The sequence below is a fragment of the Rhinopithecus bieti genome, unplaced genomic scaffold (assembly GCF_001698545.2).
Source record: "Rhinopithecus bieti isolate Rb0 unplaced genomic scaffold, ASM169854v2 scaffold_12928, whole genome shotgun sequence".
NCBI classification, from domain to species: Eukaryota; Metazoa; Chordata; class Mammalia; order Primates; family Cercopithecidae; genus Rhinopithecus; species Rhinopithecus bieti.
In genome coordinates this window covers 2,484,431-2,511,828 of record NW_016807614.1, presented here as the reverse complement: position 1 = coordinate 2,511,828, position 27,398 = coordinate 2,484,431, and the positions used below count along the sequence as shown (strand labels likewise).

The following is a 27,398-nucleotide window of genomic DNA, read 5'->3' as shown; positions in this document are numbered from 1 at the left end:
GTTACCGAAAGTTAAGTGTTTCCGGCTCCGGTGTCATGGCAGGCTCCTACCCTGAAGGTGCGCCTGCAGTCCTCGCCGATAAGAGGCAGCAGTTTGGGAACCGGTTCCTGAGCGATCCGGCGCGTGTCTTCCACCACAATGCCTGGTAATCACCCTGCCCCTCGCCCAGCCTGTCGCTCGCCCTCTGTCCCGCCGCCTCGGAGCACTCCGAAAAGCCCCTGACCGCCGGCCACGAGTCTAGCTGCCCTACCTGAGGCACTCTCCAAGGGGAGAGAAACTCTTAGGCCAGCGACTCACCCTGCCCGCAGCCAGGACGTGAGGCCCCTAAGCTGCCCATTTGATTTTCTCAGGGACAATGTGGAGTGGTCGGAAGAGCAAGCCGCAGCGGCGGAGAGAAAAGTCCAGGAGAACAGTACCCAGCGGGTGTGCCAGGAGAAACAAGGTGCGCTTAAATGGGCTCTCAGTGATATCAATAGCCAGCGTACTGCCGAACGCGCCCTCCCAGAGAGGCCAGAGAACCGCGGCCGCCCAGGTCCTTTATTCCTGGCCTGATGCGGATCTCAGAAGTTGAGCGGGACGGGGAGGGGGTGAGCAAGGAGGGAAAAGGGCTGCATTGTAACAAAATCTTGTTAAGTCGTAGAGGGTTTTTTTTTACATACAGTTTTACTTTGGAGGAGGGTAATTTTGTCTTTAATTATGTTGACTAGACCCACGTTGATATGGCTAGCCAATGACGACTGTGTGGTCATGCGATCATCTTAGAGCCTGTACTTTCTACATGATTTGCACTTTCCATGAGGAGATGTTTCCATTGAAGCTTCATTTAAGTGATTACATTCTAAATATTGTTGGGAGGGGGGCTAATGACTGGTGACTGTGTGTCTATTACTTGTGTGATGGTTATGAGAATTTAGGGCTTCAGTCGAGGAAAGGTAAATGCAGCAGAGTGGAGATTAAGTCTCACCAAAGAAAAGGAGGCCCCTGCTTGAGAGGTGGATGATTTCACTGCAAAATATCCCTAGATACTAAAACTAGGACTGATTGTTCCAGACAGTTGAAGATAGGACTACAAATTTAGTACCCTCTGAAAGAGTTCTGTACAAGAAGATTCCAGTTACAAAACATTCACCCTGCACAGTTTGACAGCAACTAAATCAAAGCAAGTTAAGAGTTGAAAGGGATTTTGAAAATCATGTGGTTCAATATTCTCTTTTTATAGTTAAAGACACTTGGACCACAGGACATTAAGTGCTTTTCCCAGAGGTAAGCAGTCAGTAGTAGCAGCAGTGGAACTAAAATCCTATTTCTTAGGGAGTCTTGGTTGATTCAGCAGGTGAGTTGTGAGTTGTTAACACACTCCTTATTGGATTCCACCTTCCATTGTCACTGTCCTGCTCAATATGTTAGGTTTTTATTCTTCCTACTACACTAGTCAAGGCCCCCTGAATTGGCAAGGGCAGTAAACTGAAATCTGGGATTGTCATGGTCACCTTAAAAACAGCTTTCATTTCATTTAAACTGTCCATACATCTTTTTTTTTTTTTTTTTTTGGAGACGGAGTCTCGCTCTGTCACCAGACTGGAGTGCAGTGGCAAGATCTCAGCCACAGCAATTTCCTCCTCGCCAGTTCAGGTGATTCCCCTGCGTCAGCCTCCCGAGTAGCTGGGACTACAGGCGTGCACCACCACGCCTGGCAAAGTTTTTGTATTTTAGTACAGATGGGGTTTCACCATGCTGGCCAGGATGGTCTCAATCTCCTGACCTTGTGATCTGCCCGCCTCAGCCTCCCAAAGTGCTGGGATTACAGGCATGAGCCACTGCACCTGGCTACTTCTAGGATTTTTTAATAGTTAAGAGTCATCCGGCCGGGCGCGGTGGCTCATGCCTGTAATCCCACCACTTTGGGAGGCCAAGACAGGCAGATCACAAGATCGGGAGATCGAGACCATCCTGGCTAACATGGTGAAACCCTGTCTATACTAAAAAATACAGAAAATTGTCCGGGCATGGTGGGGGGCGCCTGCAGTCCCAGCTGCTCAGGAGGCTGAGGCAGGAGAATGGCATGAACCCAGGAGGTGGAGCTTGCAGTGAGCCGAGATCGCACCACTGCACTCCAGCCTGGGCAGCAGAGTGAGACTCTGTCTCAGGAAAAAAAAAAAAAAAAAAAAAAGTCATCCAAAGGTGTAGGAGGATACTTGATAGGTAGTAAGTTCTCTGGTTGATTGTTCAAACAGAATTTAGACTCTCCTATAATGATGAATAGGGGCATTCAGGTATAATGCCAGATGGCAGGACTAAATGACCTCAGAAAGGCCTTCAGCTCTGGGACTGTGGCTCTACCTGAGGATACTTTTAGTATTAAAGTGACATTTGGTAAAGCAGGATAATTGACATTAGATATAAATAAAATATTTGAGAGCTGGTTCTTAAAATTCTTTCTTAAATGTTTACAGTTGATTATGAGATCAATGCCCACAAATACTGGAATAACTTCTACAAAATCCATGAAAATGGGTTTTTCAAGGATAGACATTGGCTTTTTACCGAATTCCCTGAGCTGGCACCTAGCCGAAATCAAAATCATTTGAAGGATTGGTTCTTGGAGAACAAGAGGAGTGAAGTACCTGAATGTAGAAACAATGAGGATGGACCTAGTTTAATAATGGAAGAACAGCACAAGTGTTCTTCGAAGAGCCTTGAACATAAAACAGAGACACCTCCTGTGGAGGAGAATGTAACTCAGAAAATTAGTGACCTGGAAATTTGTGCTGATGAGTTTCCTGGATCCTCAGCCACCTACCGAATACTGGAGGTAACCTTTTATTGTCTCGGTAGTGGGGTATGTGAAGCTATTATATTTGTGCATGTGAGGTAGCATGGAGAGGGTGACAACAAAAGTAACTTCTATTGGATGATGCTGACTAGACTTGACCCTTAATATTAGCCTGGAATCACCTCCATTTTTGAACTAATATAATGCCCTCAGTGCAGGCCAGATATCTGGTGGTCATAACGGACAAAGATCACATGGGAATAGCATGTCACTTCCAAAAATTGTATTAATAGCATCATGCTGTACCTGTCACATGCCACTGCATCATACAGGTGAAAGAGCTCAACATGATCATTGCTATAACCCTGGAAAAAAGTCCCAGATCAGAAGACAAACTGTTGCTTCTCTTCTAATACAGTTTACAGGAACAAAGAGGGTAGTTAGGATGGTGCCTGTGTCTTAGGCCTGGGATAATTCTCTTCCTCTGCGTTTGGATAGTGTTGCGGAGTCTAGGCCTGGAAAAATGTCTAGATTGGTATAATGTAAATTCATAAATGGGGACTGCACACGTTACCAGAAGCTGGTTCTGGAACTGGTTAACCTTGGGATTGAGTCCTATGGTATGATCTTAGATAATTTCCTTACCCTCTCTGAGCAGTGAAACTGCTGCCTCTGCACCTTGTAGTTACGAGGATGGAGATAATGTACGTAAAATGGCTAAGAACAATATCTGGCACATAGTTAAGCCTTTAGTGAATAGTTGCTGTCTTCATTACCACACAGCACTGTGTTTAGGACAAAGTTGCCAAGGTCCCCTTTTCATACATTTTTCAGCACACTTGATTACAAATATTTTCACAATAACAATATAAGCTCAGTAAGAAAATACTTCATCTACAGGACCACTTGCTAGAACTCAAAAGATAAAAGCAATCCTTGCCCTTTTTTCTAGACCAGCTCCTTTCTGCTAATGAAAACCCATGCTCTTGTCTTTTTAAGGGTTCCTGAAGTCAAGATCGAAATCAACAAATGTCATGGGTACTGTTTAGCTCTGGTCACTACACCTTCCCTAATACAGTTAGGCCAGATTCTTGTTGATTATTATTTTTCTAGCTTTAGGAAATTAACTCTGGAAAGTTCTGTGATTAATAGTTCATTTCTGTCTGCAGGTTGGTTGTGGTGTGGGAAACACAGTCTTTCCAATTTTACAAACGAACAAGTAAGTATGTTGTAAAAGTTTATGATAGCAAAGAAGATAAAAGTGAAGGTTGGCTGGGTGCATTGCTTCACGACAGTAATCCCAGCACTTTGGGAGGCCAAAGCAGCATTGCTTGAGGCCAGGAGTGTGAGACCAGCCAGGGCAATGTAGCAAAAAAAAAAAGTAAAGGTTTTTTTCAAAACTTGCTACATCAAACTATCAGTAATGGTTATTGGAAAATATGGATTATGTCAAATTCAGATTTCTACATTATTCATTTATGGATTGATTTAATTTGATTATCTTTGTCATTTGGAAAATTAGACTTAAAACTTGATAGTGTTAACATGTAGTGCCTTCGTCTAAGGAACAAATGTGTTCACCTTTTCCATTCTTATGATCTCTGAAGAACAGTCAGCGGCTGAGTTGTCATCACCCCCATGGTAGAGTTGAGAAAGCTAACATACATGAAGATGTCTCCTGTTCTGATGAAAACACTCTGTTTTGTGTACTTAAACAGAACACTTCTGACACCAAATGTGCGGGGTTTTTGCCAACACTGACCAATTCAACAACAGCTGGGTGTTCTACAATTCAATTCTGACACTGTCTACTTGGAGTTGGTATCAGATCGCACAAGTTAAGGATTTGGTCCCAGAAGACTGCCCCTGACTTCAGATGCCAGTTGTGAATCTGGCCCTCCGTGTTTCTGCCCTACAGGCTGTAAATCAGGGGAGCCCTATCTCCAGTTCAATAATTGCCTAGAATGACTCACAGAACTCAGGGAAACACTTCACTTACATTTATGTGTTTGTTACGAAGGATACAGATTAACAGCCAGCTGAAGAAATAATTAGGGTGGAGTTCACAGGATCTCACACTCAAGAGCTTTGTCCCCGAGGAGCTCAGTGCAGGGCCCTCCTAGCACACGGATGTGTTCACCAACCTGGAAGCTCATCAAGAGGTTTTTTTTGTTTTGAGACAAGCTCTTGTTCTGTCATCCTGACTAGAGCACAGTGGTGCACCCATAGCACACTGCAGGCTGAGAGTCCTAGGCTCAAGCGGTCTTCTCACTTCAGCCTCCCAGGTAGCTGGGCCTACAGACACATGCCACCATGCCCAGCTTATTTTTTTTTTTTGAGACGGAGTCTCACTCTGTTGCCCAGGCTGGAGTGTAGTGGCCAGATCTCAGCTCACTGCAAGCTCTGCCTCCCAGGTTTACGCCATTCTCCTGCCTCAGACTCCAGAGTAGCTGGGACTACAGGCGCCCGCCACCTCGCCTGGCTAGTTTTTTGTGTTTTTTTAGTAGAGACGGGGTTTCACCATGTTAGCCAGGATGGTCTCGATCTCCTGACCTCGTGATCCGCCCGTCTCGGCCTCCCAAAGTGCTGGGATTACAGGCTTGAGCCACCGCGCCCGGCCCCCAGCTTATTTTTGTTTATTTTTTGTAGAGACAGGATCTCACTTTGTTGCCCAGACTGGTCTCAAATTCCTGGGCTCAAGTGATCCTCTTGCCTCAGCCTCCCAAAATACTGGAATTACATGCATAAGTCACCATTCCCAGCCTCAAGAGTTTTTATACAGCTAGGATACAGACTCATGGGAAAATTAATTTTAAAAGGAGAAGATGATAATAGTTTTCATACAGCATAATCTGCATTTCTATTCAGGATGTTGGTGGGTGAAGCTGAAAGAAAGTTCCAGTCTGTTTGCCCTTCCTGGTGTTGTCCCCACCCCAGGTCGTCTCATTAACATAAATTCAGTGTGGTCCTGGGGGAGTTCATTATGAATAACAAAAGATATGGAGTCTTGCTTCATCACCCAGGCTGGAATACAGTGGCACGATCTCGGCTCATTGCAACCTAGGCCTTCTGGGTTCAAGCGATTCTCCTGCCTCAGCCTCCCTAGTAGCTGGGATTACAAGTGCACGCCACCACGCATAGCTAATTTTTATATTTTTAGTAGGGATGGGGTTTCACCACATTGGCCAGGCTGGTCTCGAACTCCAGACCTCAGGTGATCCACCTGCCTCAGCCTCCCAAAGTGCTGGGATTATAGGTGTGAGCCACGATGCCCATCTTGCTGAGGAAATTCTTAAGGTTTTTGGAGCTCTGTACCTGGAACCACAAAGACCAACACCAGATATATTTATTATACCATACCTGTTTTGTTCGAGACGGAGTCTTGCTGTGTTACCCAGGCTGAGTGCGGTGGCATCATCTTGGCTCACTGCAACCTCTGCCTCCTGGGTTCAAGTGATTCTCCTGCCTCAGCTTCCCAAATACCTGGAATTACTGGCATGTGCCACCACGCCCAGCTAATTTTTTGTATTTTTAGTAGAGACGGGGTTTCACTGTATTGGTCAGGATGGTCTCGAACTCCTGACCTCAAGTCATCCACCCGCCTCTGCCTCCCAAAGTGCTGGGATTACAGGCGTGAGCCATGGCTCCTGGCCCTATAACGCCCCTAACTGTTTTAAACCCCTTGTGGAAATGACATTCCAGTTCTGTATTCATTATTGGAATCCAGTTCCTCAAAGGTTTTGTGTAATATATACTTTACCAATTTAGCCCACAGTATTCATTAACAGGATTGAGTAAAACATTAGCCTCATTACCAATATACATTTAAATATTTCTACAATTTGCTCTCAGAAATTTCTAAGAAAATGGCAGTCCTAGTAGCTAACACTGAAGAAAAGAGATTGTTCTGCTCTTGAAGTTACACTCTGAGGAACCCACCTCAAATGGGAGATTGACTTAGCTTCAAGTTATGGCCATTAATCATCAATATCATCAATGAATGTAAAACTGAATGTAGATGGCATCTTTGCCACAGCTTCTTTATGCCATTTAAATAAGATCGCTGTGTTCAATATCTTGCTAGAACCCACTTGTTCATGTAATTCACTGGCTCAGAATTGACATGTTTTCTGCTGCCTGTGAATCAGGTTTTTAAATTGTTGGGCATAGTTTTCAAGGTCCTCTGCAAGAATGTGCACTATAAAGTATGTCCTCTTATCCCTCAGTGCACTGGTCACACCGTGCATGTCTTCCCCTGATTCCGTACCTTTCCAAAATGTCCTTTGTTTCTACTACACTATTTCCTTCCTTCCTCACATTCTAGATCAGAAGCAACTAGAAAACTTCCCTAGTTGATATTGTCCAGCTGCATCACTCTGCAGTCTTTTGAGATGGAGTCTCACTCTGTCGCCCAGGCTGGAGTGCAGTAACTCAATCTCGGCTCACCTCAACCTCTGCCTCCCAGGTTCAAGCAATTCTCCTGCCTCAGCCTCCCAAGTAATTGAGATTACAGGTCCCCACCACCACACCCAGCTAATTTTTGTATTATTGATTGAGACTGAGTTTTGCTCTTGTTGCCCAGGCTGGAGTGCAGTGGCACAATCTTGGCGCACTACAACCTCCACCTCGTGAGATCAAGCGATTCTCCTGCCTCAGTCTCCCGAGTAGCTGGGATTATAGGCATGTGCCACCACACCCAGCTAATTTTGTATTTTTAGTGGAGACGGGGTTTCTCCATGTTGGTCAGGCTGGTCTCAAACTCCCGACCTCAGGTGATCCACAGACCTCAGCCTCCCAAAGTGCTGGGATTACTGGTGTGAGCCACCGCACCCGGCTCATTTTTGGTTTTTTGTTGTTGGTAGTGTTTTTTTTTTTTTTTTTTTGAGACGGCGTCTTGCTCTGTCTCCCAGGCTAGAGTGCAGTGGCACAATCTCGGCTCACTGCAAGCTCCACCTTCCAGGTTCACGCCATTCTTCTGCCCCAGCCTCCCGAGTAGCTGGGACTACAGGTGCCCGCCACCATGCCCGGCTAATTTTTTGTATTTTTAGTAGAGACGGGGTTTCACCATGTTGGTCAGGCTGGTCTCAATCTCCTGACCTTATGATCCACCCACCTCAGCCTCCCAAAGTGCTGGGATTATAGGCATAAGCCACCATGCCCAGCCTAATTTTTGTATTTTTTTAGTAGAGACAAACTTTCACTATGTTGGCCAGGCTGGTGTCGAACTCCTGACCTCAGGTGATCCACCCACCTCAGCCTCCTAAAGTGCTGGGATTACAGGCGTGAGCCACCACGCCCAGTCCACTCTGCAGTCTTTACAGCCTTTTTATGTTTCTTGAGTTACCCTATTGCCTTTTTTTTTTTTTTTTTTTGAGACAGGCTCTCTGTCACCCAAGCTGGAATGCAGTGGTGCCATCACACCTCACTGTAGCTTCAGCCTTCCAGGACTCAGTTGATCCTCCCACCTCAGCCTCCCAAGTAGCTGAGACAACAGGCATGTGCCACCACCCCTGCTAATTTTTGTCTTTTTTGTAGAAACGGGGTTTCACCATGTTGCACAGGCCAGGGTTCTTAATATTTTTTTAATGTATCTGATAAAGTCTTTGGATCATTTCTCAGGCTAATGTATTTTCATTTGTTTTCTTTTATATATAACAGCTTTTTGGAGATACAAAGTGTGTAATACAGTGGTTTTTTTGTTTGGTTGGTTTTCTTTTTTTCTTTTTTTTTTTTGAGACGGCATCTTGCCTTGTCGCCCGGGCTGGAGTGCAGTGGCACAATCTTGGCTCACTGCAACCTCTACCTCCCATCGTCAAGCAGTTCCCCTGCCTCAGCCTCCTGAGTAGCTGGAATTACAGGCGCCCGCCACCACACCCAGCTAAATTTTTGTATTTTTGGTAGAAACAGGTTTTCACTGTGTTGGCCAGGCTGGTCTCGAACTCCTGACCTCGTGATCCACCCACCTCAGCCTGCCAAAGTGCTGGGATTGCAGGTGTGAGCCACCGCGCCCGACCATAATACAGTGGTTTTAAGTTAATTCACGCAATTGTGCAGCCATCGCTGCAGTCAGCTTCAGGACGTTTTCGTCACCCCAAAAAGAAGCCCCATACCCATTAGCAATCACTCCCCATTTCCCGATTTCCCCCAGCCTCTAGCCCTAAGCAACTACTACTCTACAAATGCATGGATCTCTATATAGATTTATCTTGGGCTAATTTTAAGTATATGAAGTAAAATAGAGAAAACCAATTATTTTGAAATACAGTTCTATCCTCAGATCCCAATTAAGGACTCTGATTTTAAAAGTAATACTCTCAGCCCTTCATATTCACCTGTTCTGCATCCGAGGATTCAAGCAACCTTGGATTGAAAATAAATAGTACGGGCCGGGCACAGTGGCCCATGCCTATAATCCCAGCACTTTGGAAGGACAAGGAGATAGTATCACTTGAGCTCAGAAGTTAAAGACGAGCCTGAGCAACATAGTGAGACCCTGTCTCTACAAAAACTTAAAAATTAGCCAAGCATGCTGGCATGCACCTGTAGTCTCAGCTACTTTGGAGACTGAGGCCAGAGGATTGGTTGGGGCTGCAGTGAGCCATGATCACACCACTGTACTCCAGGTGACAGAGCAAGACCCTGTCTCAGAAATAAATAATACAACAGTTTTTTAAAATATAACTATTTACGGCTGGGCGCAGTGGCTCACACCTGCAATCCCAGCACTTTGGGAGGCTGAGGCGGGTGGATCACGAGGTCAGGAGATCGAGACCATCCTGGCTAACACGGTGAAACCCCATCTCTACTAAAAATACAAAAAATTAGCTGGGTGCAGTGGCGGGCACCTGTAGTCCCAGCTACTCTGGAGGCTGAAGCAGGAGAATGGCGAGAACCCGGGAAGTGGAGCTTTCAGGGAGCCGAGATCGCACCACTGTGCTCCAGCCTGGGCAACAGAGCAAGACTCCATCTCAAAAAAAAAAAAAAATGTATATCACTATTTACATAGCATTTATATTAGGCATTAGAGATGATTTAATCTATGCAGGAGGATGTGTGTGGGTTGTATGCAAATGCTACACCTGACACCATTGTGTAAGAGACTTGAGCTGGATACCTAGGGATAACTATATGACCTGTAGAAAAAGAAAAGCACAGGCCAGGTGTGGTGGCTCACGCTTGTAATCCCAGTACTTTGAGAGGCCAAGGTGTGCAGATCACCTGAGGTCAGAAGTTCGAGCCCAGCCTGGCCAACATGGAGAAACCCTGTCTCTACTAAAAATACAAAAATTAGTCAAGCATGGTGGCACGCACCTGTAATCCCAGCTACTCAGGAAGCTGAAGCAGGAGAATGGCTTGGACCCAGGAGGCAGAGGTTGCAATGAGCCGAGACCACGCCATTGCACTCCAGCCTGGGCGACAGAAGCAAAACTCCATCTAAAAAAAAAAAAAGAAAAGAAAAGATAAAAGCACAAAGAGGCCAGGTGTGGTGGCTCATGCCTGTAATCTGAACACTTTAGGAAGCCAAGGTCAGGAGTTCAAGACCAACCTAGCCAACATGATGAAACCCCGTCTGTCCTAAAAATACAAAAATTAACGGCATAGTGGTGGGAACCTGTAGTCCCAGCTACTCGGGAGGCTGAGGCCAGTGAATCACTTGAACCCAGGAGGCAGAGGCTGCAGTGAGCTGAGATTACCCCACTGCCATCCAGCCTAGGTGACAGAGCCGAGACCTCGTGTCAAAAAAAAAAAAGAAAGAAAGAAAAGAAAAGCGTAAGGAAGAAAACAACACTTGCCAGGCACGGTGGCTCATGCCTGTAATTTCAGCACCTTGGGAGGCCGAGACAGGTGGATCACCTGAGGTCAGGAGTTTGAGACTAGCCTGGCCAACATGGTGAAACCCCATCTGTACTAAAAATACAAAAATTAGCTGGGCATGGTGGTGAGCACCTGTAATCCCAGCTACTTGGGGGACTGAGGTAGGAGGATCACTTGAACCCAGGAGGTGAAGATTGCAACGAGTGTTTTAGAAAGCAGAAGCTGAGTCTGATAGAACTTAGCCCATGACCTTAAAAAATTAGCTGGGCGTGGTGGCCCATGCAGATGCAGATGCAGCTGCCTGGCTGATTCGAGAACAGGACAGGCATGGCCCCTGCTTTCAGAGCAGTACTGTGGAATAGAACTTTGTGCAGTGATGGAAATGTTCTACATCTTCACTCTCCCTTATGGCAGTCACTAGCCACGTGTGAAATGTATCTAATAGGACTGAGAAACTGAATTTTTAATTTAAATAGCCACAGGTAGCTACTGATTACCACAGCAAATGCTGCAGCTTCCCAGGTTTTTAGTCTGATTATACCTCCCAAAAGTTGTCTGCTCCAAAGGTCAACAGTTCAGCAGGAAGCAGAGCCCATGCCTTTGAGAAGCTGGAGGTATTGCATACTCCCAAAAATCCCAGGGTCTCTCAAAGAATGAGCCCAACAGTGCAGAAGAGCTCTGGGCTGTTGTTTGTAAAACACAAGCATACAGCCTTCTTCCTCTCCCATTTTTATTTAGACCTGTCCTGACAAAAAGAATTCTGGCATTCGGGCGCGGTGGCTCAAGCCTGTAATCCCAGCACTTTGGGAGGCCGGGACGGGCAGATCACAAGGTCAGGAGATCGAGACCATCCTGGCTAACACGGTGAAACCCCGTCTCTACTAAAAAATACAAAAAACTAGCCGGGCGAGGTGGCGGGTGCCTGTAGTCCCAGCTACTCGGGAGGCTGAGGCAGGAGAATGGCATGAACCTGAGAGGAGGAGCTTGCAGTGAGCTGAGATCCGGCCCCTGCACTCCAGCCTGGGTGACAGAGCAAGACTCCGTCTCAAAAAAAAAAAAAGAATTCTGGCATTACAATTTGTTTTGTATTTTGATGTCTTCAGAATAAATATATAATGTGCTTCATAATGGAAGCAATTTTGATCTACATTTTTTGTATTGCTACCTTGTGCTGAGACTTGTGCTAGATAGTGAGGATACCAAGAAAAATAAGCACAGGGATTTTGTGTTGTTCGTCTTTATCTCCTCAGCATATAAGATAATACCCAATACATAGTGGACCCTCAGTAGTGTTTGGTGAACTAATAAGCGAAAGGTGTAATCTCCGCTGTCACAGCACTCACCCACTATGTGGTGGGGGCCAAAGGACAGGTACAGATGTGTTCCTGGTGTGGAGAAAGTGGCAAGGTAGCTCAGAGCAGAGAAAAAAGAATTCTTGTGCTATCAAGCAAGGCTTCATTTGAGAGAAAAGTAGAATTTCTGTTGATGGAAAAAGAGAAGACATTGATTTGAAACTCACTGGTTGTTTTATAAACTTCATATTAGCTGTGTCCACACAGCCTCCAAAAGGATATAATTCAAAAAGGATTTTAACCAAAATGAAATATGTTGTGACTAATAGATACAGTTTATTTGAATGAATGATGGTTTTTCCTATTTGGTATTTTAACTCTACTACACAAGAATGAGAGTAGACATAGCTCAATTTGTAGTCTCATTGTTCTGTCTTTTCTGCCCATTTCAGTGACCCAGGACTCTTTGTTTACTGCTGTGATTTTTCTTCCACAGCTATAGAACTGGTCCAGGTGAGTACAATGGCTCCTATTGGGAATTTCCACTGATTAAAGGGAAAAGGTTCTCCTAAAAATCAAGGTCTCTGGCTGTGTTCTTATTATATGGTCTGTTTTCTTATGGTCTAAAAGTAAAAGATTTACTGATAACAAGCATACCTTGTTTTATTGCAGTTCACTTTATCACACTGTACAGATGTGGTATCCATTCATATATTGAAAGTTTGTTGTAACCCTGCATCAAGCAAGCCTACCGGTGCTATTTCTCCACCACCATATGCTCACTTAGTGTCTGTGTGTCATGCTTTGGTGATTCTCAGAATATTTCAGACTCTTTTACTATGAGTATGTTATAGTGTGTGATGTTACTGTTGTACTTGGTTTGGGGTTCCACAGATCACATCTGTGTAAGACGGTCAACTTAACAAATGCATGTGTTGTGACTGCTCCACTAACCGGCCATTCCCCCATTTCTCTCCCTCTCCTCAGGTCTCCTGTTCTCTAAGACACAATATTGCAATTAGACCACTTCATACTCTACGGTGTCCTCTGTGTGTTCAAGTGAAAGGAAGAGTTTCACCACGTTGCCCAGGCTGGTCTCGAATGATAGCTTACACTTGTGTTGTGATTATTAAATTTAATACACAATTGCATAAACCAATGAAATATGATTGCAGGCTGGTGGGGTGACTCATGCCTATAATCCCAGCACTTTGGGAGGCCAAGGTGGGCGGATCACGAGGTCAGGAGTTCAAAACCAGCCTGACCAACGTGGTGAAACCCCGTCTCTATTAAAAATACAAAAAAATTAGCTGGGCTAAAATACAAAAAATGGTGCACACCTGTAATTTCAGCTACTCAGGAGGCTGAGGTAGGAGAATCGCTTGAACTCAGGAGGCATAGGTTGCAGTGAGCCGAGATTGCGCCACTGCACTGCAGCTAGGCAACAGAGCGAGACTCCATCTCAAAAAAAATAAATAAAAATACATTATTGGTCGGACACAATGGCTTAACGTCTGTCATTCCAACACTTTGGAAGGCTGAGGCAGATGGATCACTTGAGATCAGGAGTTCAAGACTAGCCTAGGCAACATGGTGAAACCCCATCTCTACTAAAGAAAAATACAAGAAATTATCCAGGCATAGTGGTGGGCACCTGTAGTCCCAGCTACTCAAGAGGCCGAAGCAGGAGAATCACTTGAACTGGGGAAGCAAATGTTGTAGTGAGCCAAGATCGTGCCACTGCACTCCAGCCTGGGCGACAGAGTGAGATTCCATCTCAAAGAAAAAGAGAAAGAAAATAGTTTATTGCTAAAACATGTTAATAATCATCTAAACCTTCAGCAAGTTGTAATATTTGCTGGTGGAGGGTCTTGCCTTGATATTGATGGCTGCTGACTGATCAGGGTGGTGATTGCCGAGGGCTGTGGTGGTGATTGTTAAGGGCTGGGGTGACTGGCAGTTTCTTAAAATAAGGTAACAATGAAGTTTGCCATATCAATTGGCTCTTCCTTTCATGAAAGATTTCTCTGTAGCATGCGATGCTGATAGGATTTTGCCCATAGTAGAGCTTTCAAATTGAAGTCCATTCTCTCAAACCCTGCTGCTGCTTTATCAACTAAGTTTGATGCCATTTCAAAACAAAAAACCTTTCTTGCCATTTCAAAACAATGTTCACAGCATCTTTACCAGAGTAGATTTGATCTCAATAAACCACTTTCTTTGCCCATAAGAAGCAACTCCTTACAGATAAGGATACTGGAAGGGAGGGAAGGAGGGAAAGAAGGAAGGAAGGAAGGAAGGAGGAAGGGAGGAAAGAAGTAAAGAAAAGAAGGAAGGAAGGAAGGCTAAAAAAGAAGCAGCAATGAGATTGCAGCAATTCAGTCACATCTTCAGACTTCACCTTTTTTTTTTTTGAGACAGAGTCTCACTGTGTGCCCAGGCTGAAGTAGAGTGACACAATCATAGCCCACTGTAGCCTTGAACTTTTGGGCTCAGGCGATCCTGATAGATGATTCCATTGGGGTTCTTTGAGTTACAAGTAACAGAAACATCTAGACAAACTCAAAGCAATAAAGGAGAATGTCATAGAACCTAACGGCACAAAATACAGCCCCAAGTTCCTGGTATCTTACCTCTCATTGCCCAGGGCCCATTTGTTTTTTCCCTCTTTGCATACCCGCTTTCTCTAGTCAGTTTTTCCTGGTTTTGCACGTGCCTCCAACGTGGTTGCTCCTCCCGGTCCCTTACAAGTTCACCCTCTTCAGGGGTTCATGGTGCCTCACTAAAATGACTGTGTCCCAGTTCTGAAGTCCCTGGAAAGTCTAGTTAACACAACCTAACTGGTAAATACAGCAGCCCTGTTTGAATCACTTTTGGCCAATGAGAAATAAACTCATATTTGGAGAAGATGGACATTGAAGGCAGATGTCTTAAAATGTATCTGTTATGGCCGGGCGCGGTGGCTCACGCCTATAATTTCAGTGCTTTGGGAGGCCGAGGTCGGCGGATCACGAGGTCAGGAGTTCGATGCCAGCCTGACCAAGATGGTGAAACCCCATCTCTACTAAACATACAAAAATTAGCTGGGCATGGTGGCGCACACCTGTAGTCCCAGCTACTTGGGAGGCTGAAGCAGAAGAATCGCTTGAACCCAGGAGGCAGAGGTTGCAGTGAGCTGAGATGGCGCCACTGCACTCCAACCTGGGTAAATAGAGCAAGACTCCATCTCAAAAAAAAAAAAAATGTGTCTGTTACAATTGGCCAGGTGTGGTGGCTCACACCTTTAATCCCAGCACTTTGGGATGCTGAGGTGGGTGGATTACTTGAGGTCAGGAGTTCAAGACCAGCCTGGCCAACATGGGGAAACCCTGTCTGTAGGTTAAAAAACACAAAAACTAGGCCGGGCGCAGTGGTTCATGCCTGTAATCCCAGCACTTTGGGAGGCCAAGGCGGGCAGATCATCTGAGGTCAAGAGTTCCAGACCAGCCTGGCCAATATGGTGAAACCCCATCTCTACTAAAACTACAAAATATTAGCCAGGCATGGTGGTAGGTGCCTGTAATCCCAGCTACTCGAGAGGCTGAGTCAGGAGAATCATTTGAACCTGGGAGGTGGAGGTTGTAGTGAGCCAAGATCATGCCATTGCACTCCAGCCTGCACGACAAGAGCGAAACTCCATCTCAAAAAAAAAAAATAACAAAAACTAGCAGGATGTGGTGGCGTGCACCTGTAATTCCAGCTACTGGGGAGGTTGAGGCAGGAGAATTGCTTGAACCCAGGAAGCAGAGGTTGCAGTGAGCCAAGATCGCACCACTCCAGCCTGGGCAACAGAACAAGACTCTGTCTCAAAACAAAACAAAAAAAGTGTCTGTTACAATTATGTATAATGCTATTAGGGCAGGTTCGGGATTGGTAGTGCCATGTTTTTGGAATTATTCATGAAGTTAAAGACCAAATGAATATTGAAGCCTATCTTCAGTTTTTGCTAACAAAGTACATTTAAATTTTCTACATCTACAGAAATAGATTTTCCTGAAGAATTCTATGGTTTGTGTAATATTTTCTAGTTGGGAGTTATTTTAAATCATGTACTTTGTTTGTTTTGAGACAGGGTCTCAATCACTCAGGCTGGAGTGCAGTGGTACAATCAAGCTCACTGCAGCCTTGATCTCCTGGGCTCAAGTGATTCTCCTACCTCCTGTGTAACTGGGACTGCAGGCACACGCCACCACACGTGGCTAATTTTTTTTATTTATTTTATTTTATTTTTGAGATGGAGTCTAGCTCTGTCGCCCAGACTGGAGTGCAGTGGCGTGATCTCAGCTCACTGCAACCTCTGCCTCCCAGGTTCAAGTGATTCTCCTGCCTCAGCCTCCAGAGTAGCTGGGATTACAGGCGGGCACCACTGCACCCAGCTAATTTTTTGTATTTTTAGTAGAGACAGGGTTTCACCATGTTGGCCAGGCTGATTTTGAACTCCTGACCTCAGGTAATCCGCCCACCTCAACCTCCCAAAGTGCTAGGATTACAGGCATGAGCCACCGCGCCCAGCATTTTTTTTATTTTTTGGAGCGACAAAGTCTCACTCTGTTGCCTAGCTGGCCTCAAACTCCTGGGCTCAAGTGATCCTCCCATCTCAGCCTCCCAGGGTGCTGGGATTCTAGGCGTGAGCCACCATGCCTAGCAGATCATGCTTTTTTAAAGTATGTGCTGTCTCTCTCCTTATGAATGTTTTTTTTTCCTGTTGGTCACTCATTTTCATGATCGTTTTCCAGTTCTCAGATCTGACTTCAGGCATGAGAAGTACAGAAAGTACACAAGAATAAAGAATAAAAGTAGGGGAGTTAGGAATGTTCTATTTTAAAAGCAACCATTAGATTCCTCACCATCTCCCTTCAATTATTCCTGATCTTTACTCTCTGAGTCCTCCCGGAAATAACATGCTATTAGGTTGATGCAAAAGTAGTTGCAGTTTTTGCCATTACTTTCTCTTTTTTTTTTTTTTTTTCTTTTTTTAGACAGAGTTTCACTCTTATTGCCCAGGCTGGAGCGCAATGGCGCGATCTCGGCTCACTGCAGCCTCTGTCTCCTGGGTTCAAGTGATTCTCCTGCCTCAGCCTCCTGAGTAGCTAGGATTACAGGCATGTGCCACCACACCTGGCTAATTTTGTATTTTTAGTAGAGATGGAGTTTCTCAATGTTGGTCAGGCTGGTCTCGAACTCCCGACCTCAGGTGATCCTCCCGCCTTGGCCTCCAAAAGTGCTGGGATTACAGGCATGAGCCACCACGCCCTTGCCATTACTTTCAATAGCAAAAACCACAACTACTTTTTCACCAATCTATATAATGATTAGAAATATATCCCCTACTCGGGAGGGTGAAGCAGGAGATCCTATCGTGTCAACCCAAGAGTTTGAGGCCAGCCTGGACAATATGGGGAGATTTTGCCTCAAAAAAAAAGAAAAAAGAAATATATCCCTCTTTGTGAAGTAGCAGCAGTTACATTTAAAATTTAAAACAAGATAATCTTTTCTTTAGGCTATGTTAATATTTTCTAACGTACTTATCTCTTCCACCTGTCTGCAGACAAATCCAGAATATGATCCTTCACGGTGTTTTGCCTTTGTTCACGACCTGTGTGATGAAGAGAAGAGTTACCCAGTGCCCAAGGGCAGTCTTGATATTATCATTCTCATATTTGTTCTTTCAGCGATTGTTCCAGACAAGTAAGTTTGGGTCCCTTGGCCGGTAGTGTCACAAAAAGAAAGCTTTGGTGAGGGACCTTTTTTTTTAAGATAGGGTCTTGTTCTGTCAGCCCAGGCTGGAGTGCAGTGGTACAATCATGGCTCACTGCAGCCTTAACCTCTTGGACTTAAATGATCCTCCCTCCTCAGCTTCCCAAGTAGGTGGGACCACAGGCACGTGCCACCAGTCCTGGCTAATTTTTGTGTTTTTAGCAGAGATGGGGTTTTGCCATGTTGCCCAGACTGGTCTTGAATTCCTGGCTCAAGTGATCTTCCCACCTTGGCCTCCCAAAGTGCTGGGATTATAGGTGTGAGCCACCATGCCCAGCCTGGTGAGGGACCTTGATATTAGAGTTGGGCTAGAAGTAAAAAGAGTTTTGTTTATGTTCTGATAGACACAAAGAAGCCACACCATTTGTAATGATGCGAGCATTCTCAACCATTTTCCTAAATTTGTCTTGATGTCCAGCTTCTGCTCTGTCCTCGAAACTTCTGCCTGCTGGCTGCAGTAGTTGGTTCTTCATTTCCTTGTTGTGGCTCAACATTGGGAAAGAATGGGAAATCAGTCTCTAATGAGTATGTGGGGAAATTCCTATTGATAATCTCATCACATGCCGTTTTAGAACTGTGGGTGTCACAGCTTTTAGGTAATGTCTCATTATTGGCCTTTTATTTATTTATTTATATTTATTTATTTTGAGACGGGAGTCTCGCCCTGTCGCCCGGGCTGGAGTGCAATGGCATGATCTAGGCTCACTGCAACCTCCACCTCCCTGGTTCACACAATTCTCCTGCCTCAACCTCCTGAGTAGCTGGGATTACTGGCACTCGTCACCATGCCCAGCTAATTTTTTTTTTTTTTTTTTTTGAGACGGAGTCCAGCTCTGTTGCCCATGCTGGAGTGCAGCGGCCGGATCTCAGCTCACTGCAAGCTCCGCCTCCCGGGTTTATGCCATTCTCCTGCCTCAGCCTCCCAAGTAGCTGGGACTACAGGCGCCTGCCACCTCGCCCAGCTAATTTTTTGTATTTTTTAGTAGAGACAGGGTTTCATCGTGTTAGCCAGGATGGTCTCGATCTCCTGACCTCGTGATCCGCCTGTCTTGGCCTTCCAAAGTGCTGGGATTACAGGCCTGAGCCACCGTGCCCGGCTATGCCCAGCTAATTTTTGTATTTTTAGTAGTGATGGGGTTTCACCATATTGGCCAGGCTGGTCTCAAACTCCTGTACTTGTGATCTGCTCACCTCCGCCTCTCAAAATGCTGGATTACAGGCATGAGTCACCACACCCAGCCTTTTTTTTTTTTTTTTTTGGAGATGGAATCTTGCTCTGTTGCCCCAGCTGGGATGCAGTGATGAGATCTCAGCTCACTGCAACCTCCACCTCCCAGGTTCAACCAATTCTCCTGCCTCAGCCTCCCGAGTAGCTGGGATTACAGGTGTATACCACCATGCCTGGCTAATTTCTGTATTTTTGTTTTTTTTTAGTAGAGCTGGTGTTTCACCATGTTGGCCAGGCTGGCCTCGAACTCCTGACCTCGTGATCTGCCCGCCATGGCCTCCCAACAAGTGCTGGGATTATAGGCATGAGCTACCTTGTCCAGCCTATTGGCCTTTTAAATGCTTTAAATAAAACAACCTTATTAGCAACACAAAATTTATATTGAAGCTTAACTAAAGTGTTCTCTGATGCTTACAATGTTTTGGAAAAGTGTGGTACAGAATTCTATAAAATCGGATTCACATTAAAGGAAAGTCAAATGCTATATCCTAAAACACACCATTAAAATCTCATATGCATCAGGCAACCAGTGGTCCTATGAAACTACCTTCTGTTTGGTTTTTTTTGTTTGTTTGCTTTTTGTTTTTTCTGAGATGGAGTCTCACTCTGTTGCCCAGGCTGGAGTGCAGTGGCGAGATCTTGGCTCACTGCAACCTCTGCTTCCCAGCTTCAAGCGATCCTCCTGCCTCAGCCTGCCGAGCAGCTGGGATTACAGACACGCACCACCACACCTGGTTAATATTTTGTGTATTTTTAGTAGAGACAGGGTTTCACCATGTTCTTCTGGCTGGTCTTGAACTCCTGACCTCAAGTGATCCACCCACCTCGGCATCCCAAAGTGCTGGGATTACAGGCGTGAGCCACCACACCTGAGCAAAACTACCTTCTCAAGGAAGCAGAGTCAGAGATGGTGGCTAAGAGATTCAGACACCATTGACTAATTCCATAGAAGCCCTTGTCACTGCCAGAGTGCAGTGAGTCCGGACAGGCTGGAGGTTGGCACATATTAGGGTAAACTATACCCATGAAATCATGACATTAGAGACTTCAAACATCTCATTCTGTGGCATCAGAGTCCTACAAAGGATGATTAGGCAAAGTAGTGTTAAAGGTCAAGGTAAGCTGGTGTTAGGAAGCCAGATAACATGACTAGAGAGTGCAGGGACCAGTGATTGAGATCCTGATTTATCTCCCAGAGTCCAAGGACCCCTTGCTGGCTGCACAGGGTAGGAGCTTTGAGTGGTTGACCTTCTCTAGGCCACACTTCCTCTAGAAGGGCACTGAAGTCATCCAACCTGAGAGGATGAGTGCGAAATAAAGGCATATACAGGATAACCCAAAAGACCTACCATGGTTTTAAACTTTAATAATTGCAGAGGTTGACCAGGCACAGTGGTTCACACCTATAATCCCACCACTTTGGGAGGCTGAAGTGGGAGGAATGCTTGAAGCCAGGAGCTCAAGACCAGCTTGGGCAACAAAGCAAGACCCCCATCTCTACTAAAAATAAAAATAAAGGCCAGGTGCAGTGGCTCACGCCTGTAATCCCAGTACTTTGGGAGGCCGAGGCGGGCAGATCACAAGGTCAGGAGATCGAGACCATCCTGGCTAACACGGTGAAACCCTGTCTCTACTAAAGTACAAAATAAAATAAAATAAAAAAATAAAAGTAGAAAAAATAGCCAGATGCATATCTGTAGTCCCAGCTACTCAGAAGGCTGAGGCAGGAGTATGGTTTAAGCCCAGGAGTTTGAGGCTGCATTGAAGTGAGCTATAATCACACCACTGCACTGCAGCCTGGGTGACAGAGTAAGACCCTGTCTCGAAAAAAACCTATGACCTCAGAAGTTTCAATGCTACAAACTTTTTAAAAATTGACATGGACTAAAACAAACTGTTAAAATTTAAAATTCAAGCCAGCCACCGTGGCACAGACTTTCAGTCCCAGCTACCTAGGAGACTCAGGCAGGAGGATCACTTGAGCCCGAGAGTCCAGCCTGGGCAACATAGCATAGCAGAACCCCAGCTGTTTGTTTGTTTGTTTGTTTGTTTTCTGAGACGGAGTTTCGCTCTTGTTGCCCAGGCTGGAGGGCAGTGCCGTGGTCTTGGCTCACTGCAATCCCGCCTCCCGGGTTCAAGTGATTCTCCTGCCTCAGCCTCCCAAGTAGGTGGGATTACAGGTGCCTGCCACTATCCCTGGCTAATTTTTTTGTATTTTTAGTAGAGACAGGGTTTCACCATGTTGGCCAGTATGGTCTCGAACTCCTGAACTCAGGTGATCTGCCTGCCTCGGCCGTTTTTTGTTTTTGAAGTGGGAAACGTTTATTATTCAAAATTTAAACAGATTTGAAATTTTTTTGGTGAAGTTTGTAGCATTTAGACTTCTGAAGTTATGAAAGCTTCAACCTGCACCAAGACTTCTAAAGAACACTGCATATGGAAAGTGCAGACCTAAGTGTAAAACCCTCTGTCTCTTATCCTCATTTGCATATACTGATTGTATTGCCATGTAACTTGTAAGTCCTTGAGGACAAGTCTTTATTTAACAAACAGAAAGATACAGCCTCTGCATTGAAAGAGCTCAGGTCTAATGGTGCAGGCCGTTAAGTCACGTAGCAGAACCCACTGGATGCTCAGGATTCTGCTCAGCCACAGGAGCACAGGGCAAAGATGGCTATCTAGGACCGGGGGGAAGTGAGCCAGATGGAGAGCAGAGAACTTTTTTTTGTTTGTTTTTTGGAGACTGAGTCTCAGTTACTCTGCCGCCCAGACCAGAGGGCAGTGGTGCAATCTTGGTTCACTGCAACCTCTACCTCCCAGATTCTAGCAATTCTCCTGCCTCAGCCTCCTGAGTATTTGGGATTATAGGCACACGCCACCATACCTGGCTAATTTTTGTATTTTTTGTAGAGATGGGGTTTCACCATTTTGGCCAGGCTGGTCTCAAACTCCTGACCTCAAGTGATCCATCTGCCTCAGCCTCCCAAAGTGCTGGTATTACAAGCATGAGCCACTGCAACCGGCCGGGAACAGGGAACTTTCTTACGGCAGAAGCAAGCTTTCCTCGAGCCTCTTCAGGCTGAAGGCAGTGGCTCGAGGCCGCAGCTGTGAGCAGGCAGCTAACATCCTTCAGTTCTAACTGAAGCAAGGGTAGAGGAGCTTAGATCTCAGGGTTGGTTTGTCAGTTGAGGAGGTCCACTGGCTTTTTGGGATATGCTACAGGGAAAGAGAACCCTGTCTTTAAGGAGACCTGATTGACCATCATTTCCTGCTGCTCCACAGGATGCAGAAGGCTATCAACAGGCTGAGCAGGCTTCTGAAACCTGGGGGGATGATGCTTCTGCGAGATTACGGCCGCTATGACATGGCTCAGCTTCGGTTTAAAAAAGGTATTTTGAGAGCGCTGAATCCTAACCACTAGAGATCATGTCCTTTGCAGGGACATGGATGAAACTGGAAATCGTCATTCTCAGCAAACTGACACAAGAACAGAAAGCCAAACACACCACATGTTCTCACTCATAAGTGGGAGTTGAACAAAGAGAACACATGGACACGGGGCGCGGGGCATCACACACTGGGGCCTGTCGGGGATTGGGGACTGGGGAGGGATAGTATTAGCAGAAATACCTAATGTAGATGACGGGTTGATGGGTGCAGCAAACCTCCGTGGCACATGTATACCTGTGTAACAAACCTGTACATTCTGCACATGTACCCCAGAACTTAAAGTACCATTTTAAAAAAAAAGCAAAGGTACTTGGCCACTATAATCAAAAAATGGTGCTGCCATCAGAATAGAGACTCTAGAATTAGAGCTCCATATATAAAGCCATTTAAAATGTGACAGAGTACTGTATTTTTTAAGAAAACTGAAGAGGCTTATATAATCTAGATATTGAGGTCTTTTTAAACAAGACAGCTACCTTTAGAAGAGCTTTTATTAGAAAGACATTTGAAAGACGGCCGAGCATGGTGGCTCATGCCTGTAATTCCAGCACTTTGGGAGGCCGAGGCGGGCAGATCGCCTGAGGTCAGGAGTTCGAGACCAGCCTGACCAACATGGAGAAACCCTGTGTCTACTAAAAATACAAAATTAGCCAGGCATGGTGGTGCATGCCTGTAATCCCAGCTGCTTGGGAGGCTGAGGTAGGAGAATCACTTAAACCCAGGAGACGGAGGTTGCAGTGAGCCAAGATCATGCCATTGCACTGCAGCCTGGGCAACAAGAGTGAAACTCCGTCTCAAAAAAAAAAAAAAAAAAATTTAAAAAAAAAAAAAAATTTTAAATGTGGCATGACAAAAGATGCCATTAAAAATGTAAAAGGCAAATGACAGAGTAAGAGGGAATATTTTCAGTGCATATAATAGATAAAGACTTAATATCTTTGCTCTTCAGGGAGCTGTCATGAAACTGATAAGGAAAAGATCAGTGACCCACCCAAAAAACAGGCCAGGAGTTTTTAGTCAGTTCACAAAATAACGTATCTAAATGGCCAGTAAACAACACTTCAAGGAAATAAAAATAAGAAGTTAATATTACTTATTACTGGCCAATTCAAAGAAGGAGGTGCATTCCTTCATTACTGGTAGAAAGAGAAATTGTTACAGCCTTTTTTTCTTTTTTTTTTTTTTGAGATGGAGTTTCACCCTTGTTGCCCAGGCTGGAGTGCAATAGCATGATCTCAGCTCACTGCAACCTCTGCCTCCTGGGTTCAAGCGATTCTTCTGCCTCAGCCTCCCAAGTAGCTGGGATCACAGGCACGTGCCACCATGCCTGGCTAATTTTTTATATTTTTAGTAGAGACAGGGTTTCACCATGTTGGCTAGGCTGGTCTCGAACTCCTGACCTCAGGTGATCCACCTGCCTTGGCCTCCCAAAATGCTGGGATTACAGGCATGAGCCACTGCACCCAGTGTTACAGCCTTTTTTTTTTTTTTTTTTTTTTTTGAGACGGAGTCTCGCTCTGTCTCCCAGGCTGGAGTGTAGTGGCACGATCTCAACTCACTACAACCTCTATCTCTTGGGTTCAAGCAATTCTCCTGCCTCANAGTAGCTGGGATCACAGGCACGTGCCACCATGCCTGGCTAATTTTTTATATTTTTAGTAGAGACAGGGTTTCACCATGTTGGCTAGGCTGGTCTCGAACTCCTGACCTCAGGTGATCCACCTGCCTTGGCCTCCCAAAATGCTGGGATTACAGGCATGAGCCACTGCACCCAGTGTTACAGCCTTTTTTTTTTTTTTTTTTTTTTTTGAGACGGAGTCTCGCTCTGTCTCCCAGGCTGGAGTGTAGTGGCACGATCTCAACTCACTACAACCTCTATCTCTTGGGTTCAAGCAATTCTCCTGCCTCAGCCTCCCGAGTAGCCAAGACTACAGACATGTGCCACCATGCCCAGCTAATTTTTTTGTATTTTTAGTAGAGACGGAATTTCACCATGTTGGTCAGGCTGGTCTCGAACTCCTGACCTCAGGTGATCTGCGCACCTTGGCCTCCCAAAGTGCTGGGATTACAGGCGGGAACCACCGTGCCTGGCCTACAGCCTTTTTTTAAGCACCCAGTTATTGTTCAATCCAATAGTTTTTTTTTGAATATAGTCAAGAACTAGCACATAATACATGCACGAGCAAAATTTTGTAAACAAAGTGAATGCCTCTGGATAGGGAGATGTGCTTGTCACCTGACGTGGACCCCATACCACTGAGCCTGGAGGGATTTCTGTTCTGTATTATTCAGTGAGAGGACAGCAATATGCAAGGGAGTATTTTAAACTCCATCCCCATATGCCAGTATCTGCAGGGAAATAAGTATATACATGTGTAATGATTTGGGCATTCAGGAAGGTCTCGAAGTACGTGCCAGGCCGGTAAACTGAGGTAAGGTCAGGGAGGTTAGCAGCAGAAGGGAAAGCACGTTCATGATCAAAACAGTATCTGAGTTGTATTTATGATTGTGTAGACACGAGAAGAGACATGCAAAGGACAGTCACCATCAAAATGGTAATGGTTGTCTCAAGTTTGCTTAAACTCAGCTATATTGCTTAATTAAAAAAAAAAAAATAGGCCAGGCACGGTGGCTCACGCCTTTAATCCCAGCACTTTGGGAGGCCAAGGCGGGTGGATCACCGAAGGTCCGGAGTTTGACATCAGCCTGACCAACATGGTGAAACCCCATCTCTACTAAAAATACAAAAAATTAGCTGGGTGTGGTGGTGGGCACCTGTAATCCCAGCTACTTGGGAGACTGAGGCAGGAGAATAGCTTGAACCTGGGAGGTGGAGGTCGCAGTGAACTGAGGTCACGCCATTGCACCCAGCCTGGGCGGCAAGAGCAAAACTCTGTTTCAAAAAAATTAAATAAATAAATAAAAAGTTTGTGCTGTTAATTTAATGGGGTTGGGGGAGTGAACAAGTTGTTTTCATCAAACAATTCTACAGTTTTGGAGTGGGGAGCTTAGGAACCTCATGTTTTCTGACATTGGAATTAGCTTATTCCTGTTAAGCTGCCCTTCCTGAAGCACTGAGGCAGGAGTGCTCTCCACCGAACAAGCTGACTTGTCAGTTAACATTTCCTTAGCAATGCAAGTCAAAGGAGTGCTTTAAAGTGTCTCTGATTTTTAACACATCACTCTGCAGGTCAGTGTCTATCTGGAAATTTCTACGTGAGAGGTGATGGAACCAGGGTTTACTTCTTCACACAAGGTATGAAACACTCATCTTTTTACGCTAAAAGTCCCCGGTACCAGATGAGATGGTCTTCAAGGCACGTTCAGAAGGAGAACTATCTGGCCTCTCCTGCCTTTTAGGCATTCCATTTCCTGCAATTCCCCACTGCCTACACCCTCCTCCACCCTGGGCCAGACACTTGGGCCCCCAGTCAGCCCTGGCTTGTCCATGCCTTCAGTCCTGCTCTGCTCTCCCCGTCTGCCACTGTCCAAAATGGGAAGCCTGCCCGCTCTGCAAGGCTCATCTCCAGTCCAGCCTGTTTCACCCTCTGCACAGGGTTGTGCTTTGGTGCACCCGGGTCAGGGTGAGTTGTGTCCCCTGGGTTCTAGGGGTGCCAGGAACTGCTCTCTGCGACTGGCCCTGTCCACAGGCGTCATCCATCACATGGGCCTTATGAATTCTCCGTTCCTGGGCCCTTTTTGGGGTCACCTTCTTTGAGCCTTTGGTTAAGATGATGAAACTGCTTTCGTAAAACAATTGCTTTGACATACATATATACTTTTGCATAAATTTTAAGGTGTTCATAGAGCCTAAAGGCCAAATATAAACCGAAGGTTTTTAAACAAGAAAAAACCGTGGCCCATACGCAGTGACTTCCCCACCTGAACATGAAGTTGCTGTTAGCAAGCCGCCACTGCGTTTATAACCAAAGGCCATGTGAAAACTACAGCAGCTTCCCTGAGCCCCATTAGTGAGGACTTAGTCGATAAAAATGCCTTTTCTTGAGGGGAAAATATATAAACATCTTTTCCACACTAGAGGAGCTGGACACGCTTTTCACCACTGCTGGACTGGAAAAGGTTCAGAACCTGGTGGACCGCCGACTACAGGTGAACCGAGGGAAGCAACTGACCATGTACCGGGTTTGGATTCAGTGCAAATACTGCAAGCCCCTTCTGTCCAGCACCAGCTGAGAGGCACCTGCTGCCAAGACGATGCAAGCTCATTGTGCTTCCGGGCTTTTTTAAAAAACCGTGTAGCACCAGGCATGGTGGTGCATGTCTAATCCCAGCCACTCAGGAGGCTGAGGCGGGGAGGATCCATTTAGCCCAGGAGTCCAGCCTGGGCAAAATAGTGAGACCCAGTATCTGAAAGTAATCATAAAAATAAAAAGAATATAAATGAGGTCTTGTTGACGTTGGACAATTCAGGAATTCAGACTTGAACCTTAAACCTAGGAAAAGTTACTTTGTATCAGGATTCTAACAGTTATGCTTTATATTTGTGAAGTCCTTTAAAACATAATTTTCTCAAGTTATTTCTTTGAGATCTCAATCTGTCTTAGCATTTTGTAACTAATAACTGAATTATTCAAAGGAACTGTAAACCTTAAAACACCAATTTATTTCCATGTGAAAAAGTGTTCCATATGACAAGTGTTTTTTGACTCTAAGTGCGTTAAATCTTTTGAAAGTGTAAATGCCAGGCTAGGGCAACTGCAGTTAATACTTACAGAGGTTAGTGAAGGGCTCATTAAGTTGTAGAGGAAGCAAGCTGGGAAGAATCAGATGTTTTCCTGACCAAAAAAAATGACCCTATAGAGAGCATCAAAATGTGGTGGTCTTGTTAAGTAATTGATCGTGGTCTTCATTTTAATCTTAGTTCCGCCAGGCGCGGGGGCTCACACCTGTAATCTCAGCACTTTGGGAGGCCGAGGCAGGCGGATCATCTGAGGTCAGGAGTTTGACACCAGCCTAGCCAACATGGTGAAACCCCGTCTCTACTAAAGATACAAAAATTAGCTGAGCGTGGTAGTGGATGCCT

General features: G+C 45.4%; 1 protein-coding gene across 1 annotated transcript; it reads left to right on the top strand.

Annotated features, from left to right (window-relative positions):
* METTL2A (methyltransferase 2A, tRNA N3-cytidine) lies at positions 1–27,155 on the top strand. The gene is made up of 9 exons (XM_017882941.1): positions 1–145; positions 351–442; positions 2,454–2,812; positions 3,943–3,992; positions 12,333–12,393; positions 17,468–17,607; positions 22,187–22,293; positions 25,545–25,610; positions 26,394–27,155. Exons 1-9 carry the CDS (start codon positions 36–38, stop codon positions 26,546–26,548), a joined length of 1,140 nt encoding a protein of 379 aa, XP_017738430.1. The 5' UTR covers positions 1–35; the 3' UTR covers positions 26,549–27,155.
* Positions 27,156–27,398: the final 243 nt, after the last annotated feature.

Bases quoted from the DNA above. Each gene is read 5' to 3' on its own strand.
- METTL2A (XM_017882941.1), top strand. From the start codon at position 36: ATGGCAGGCTCCTACCCTGAAGGTGCGCCTGCAGTCCTCGCCGATAAG. The intron at 2,813-3,942 runs GTAACCTTTTAT...TTCTGTCTGCAG, and splicing joins CCACCTACCGAATACTGGAG to GTTGGTTGTGGTGTGGGAAA. The intron at 25,611-26,393 runs GTATGAAACACT...TTTCCACACTAG, and splicing joins GGTTTACTTCTTCACACAAG to AGGAGCTGGACACGCTTTTC.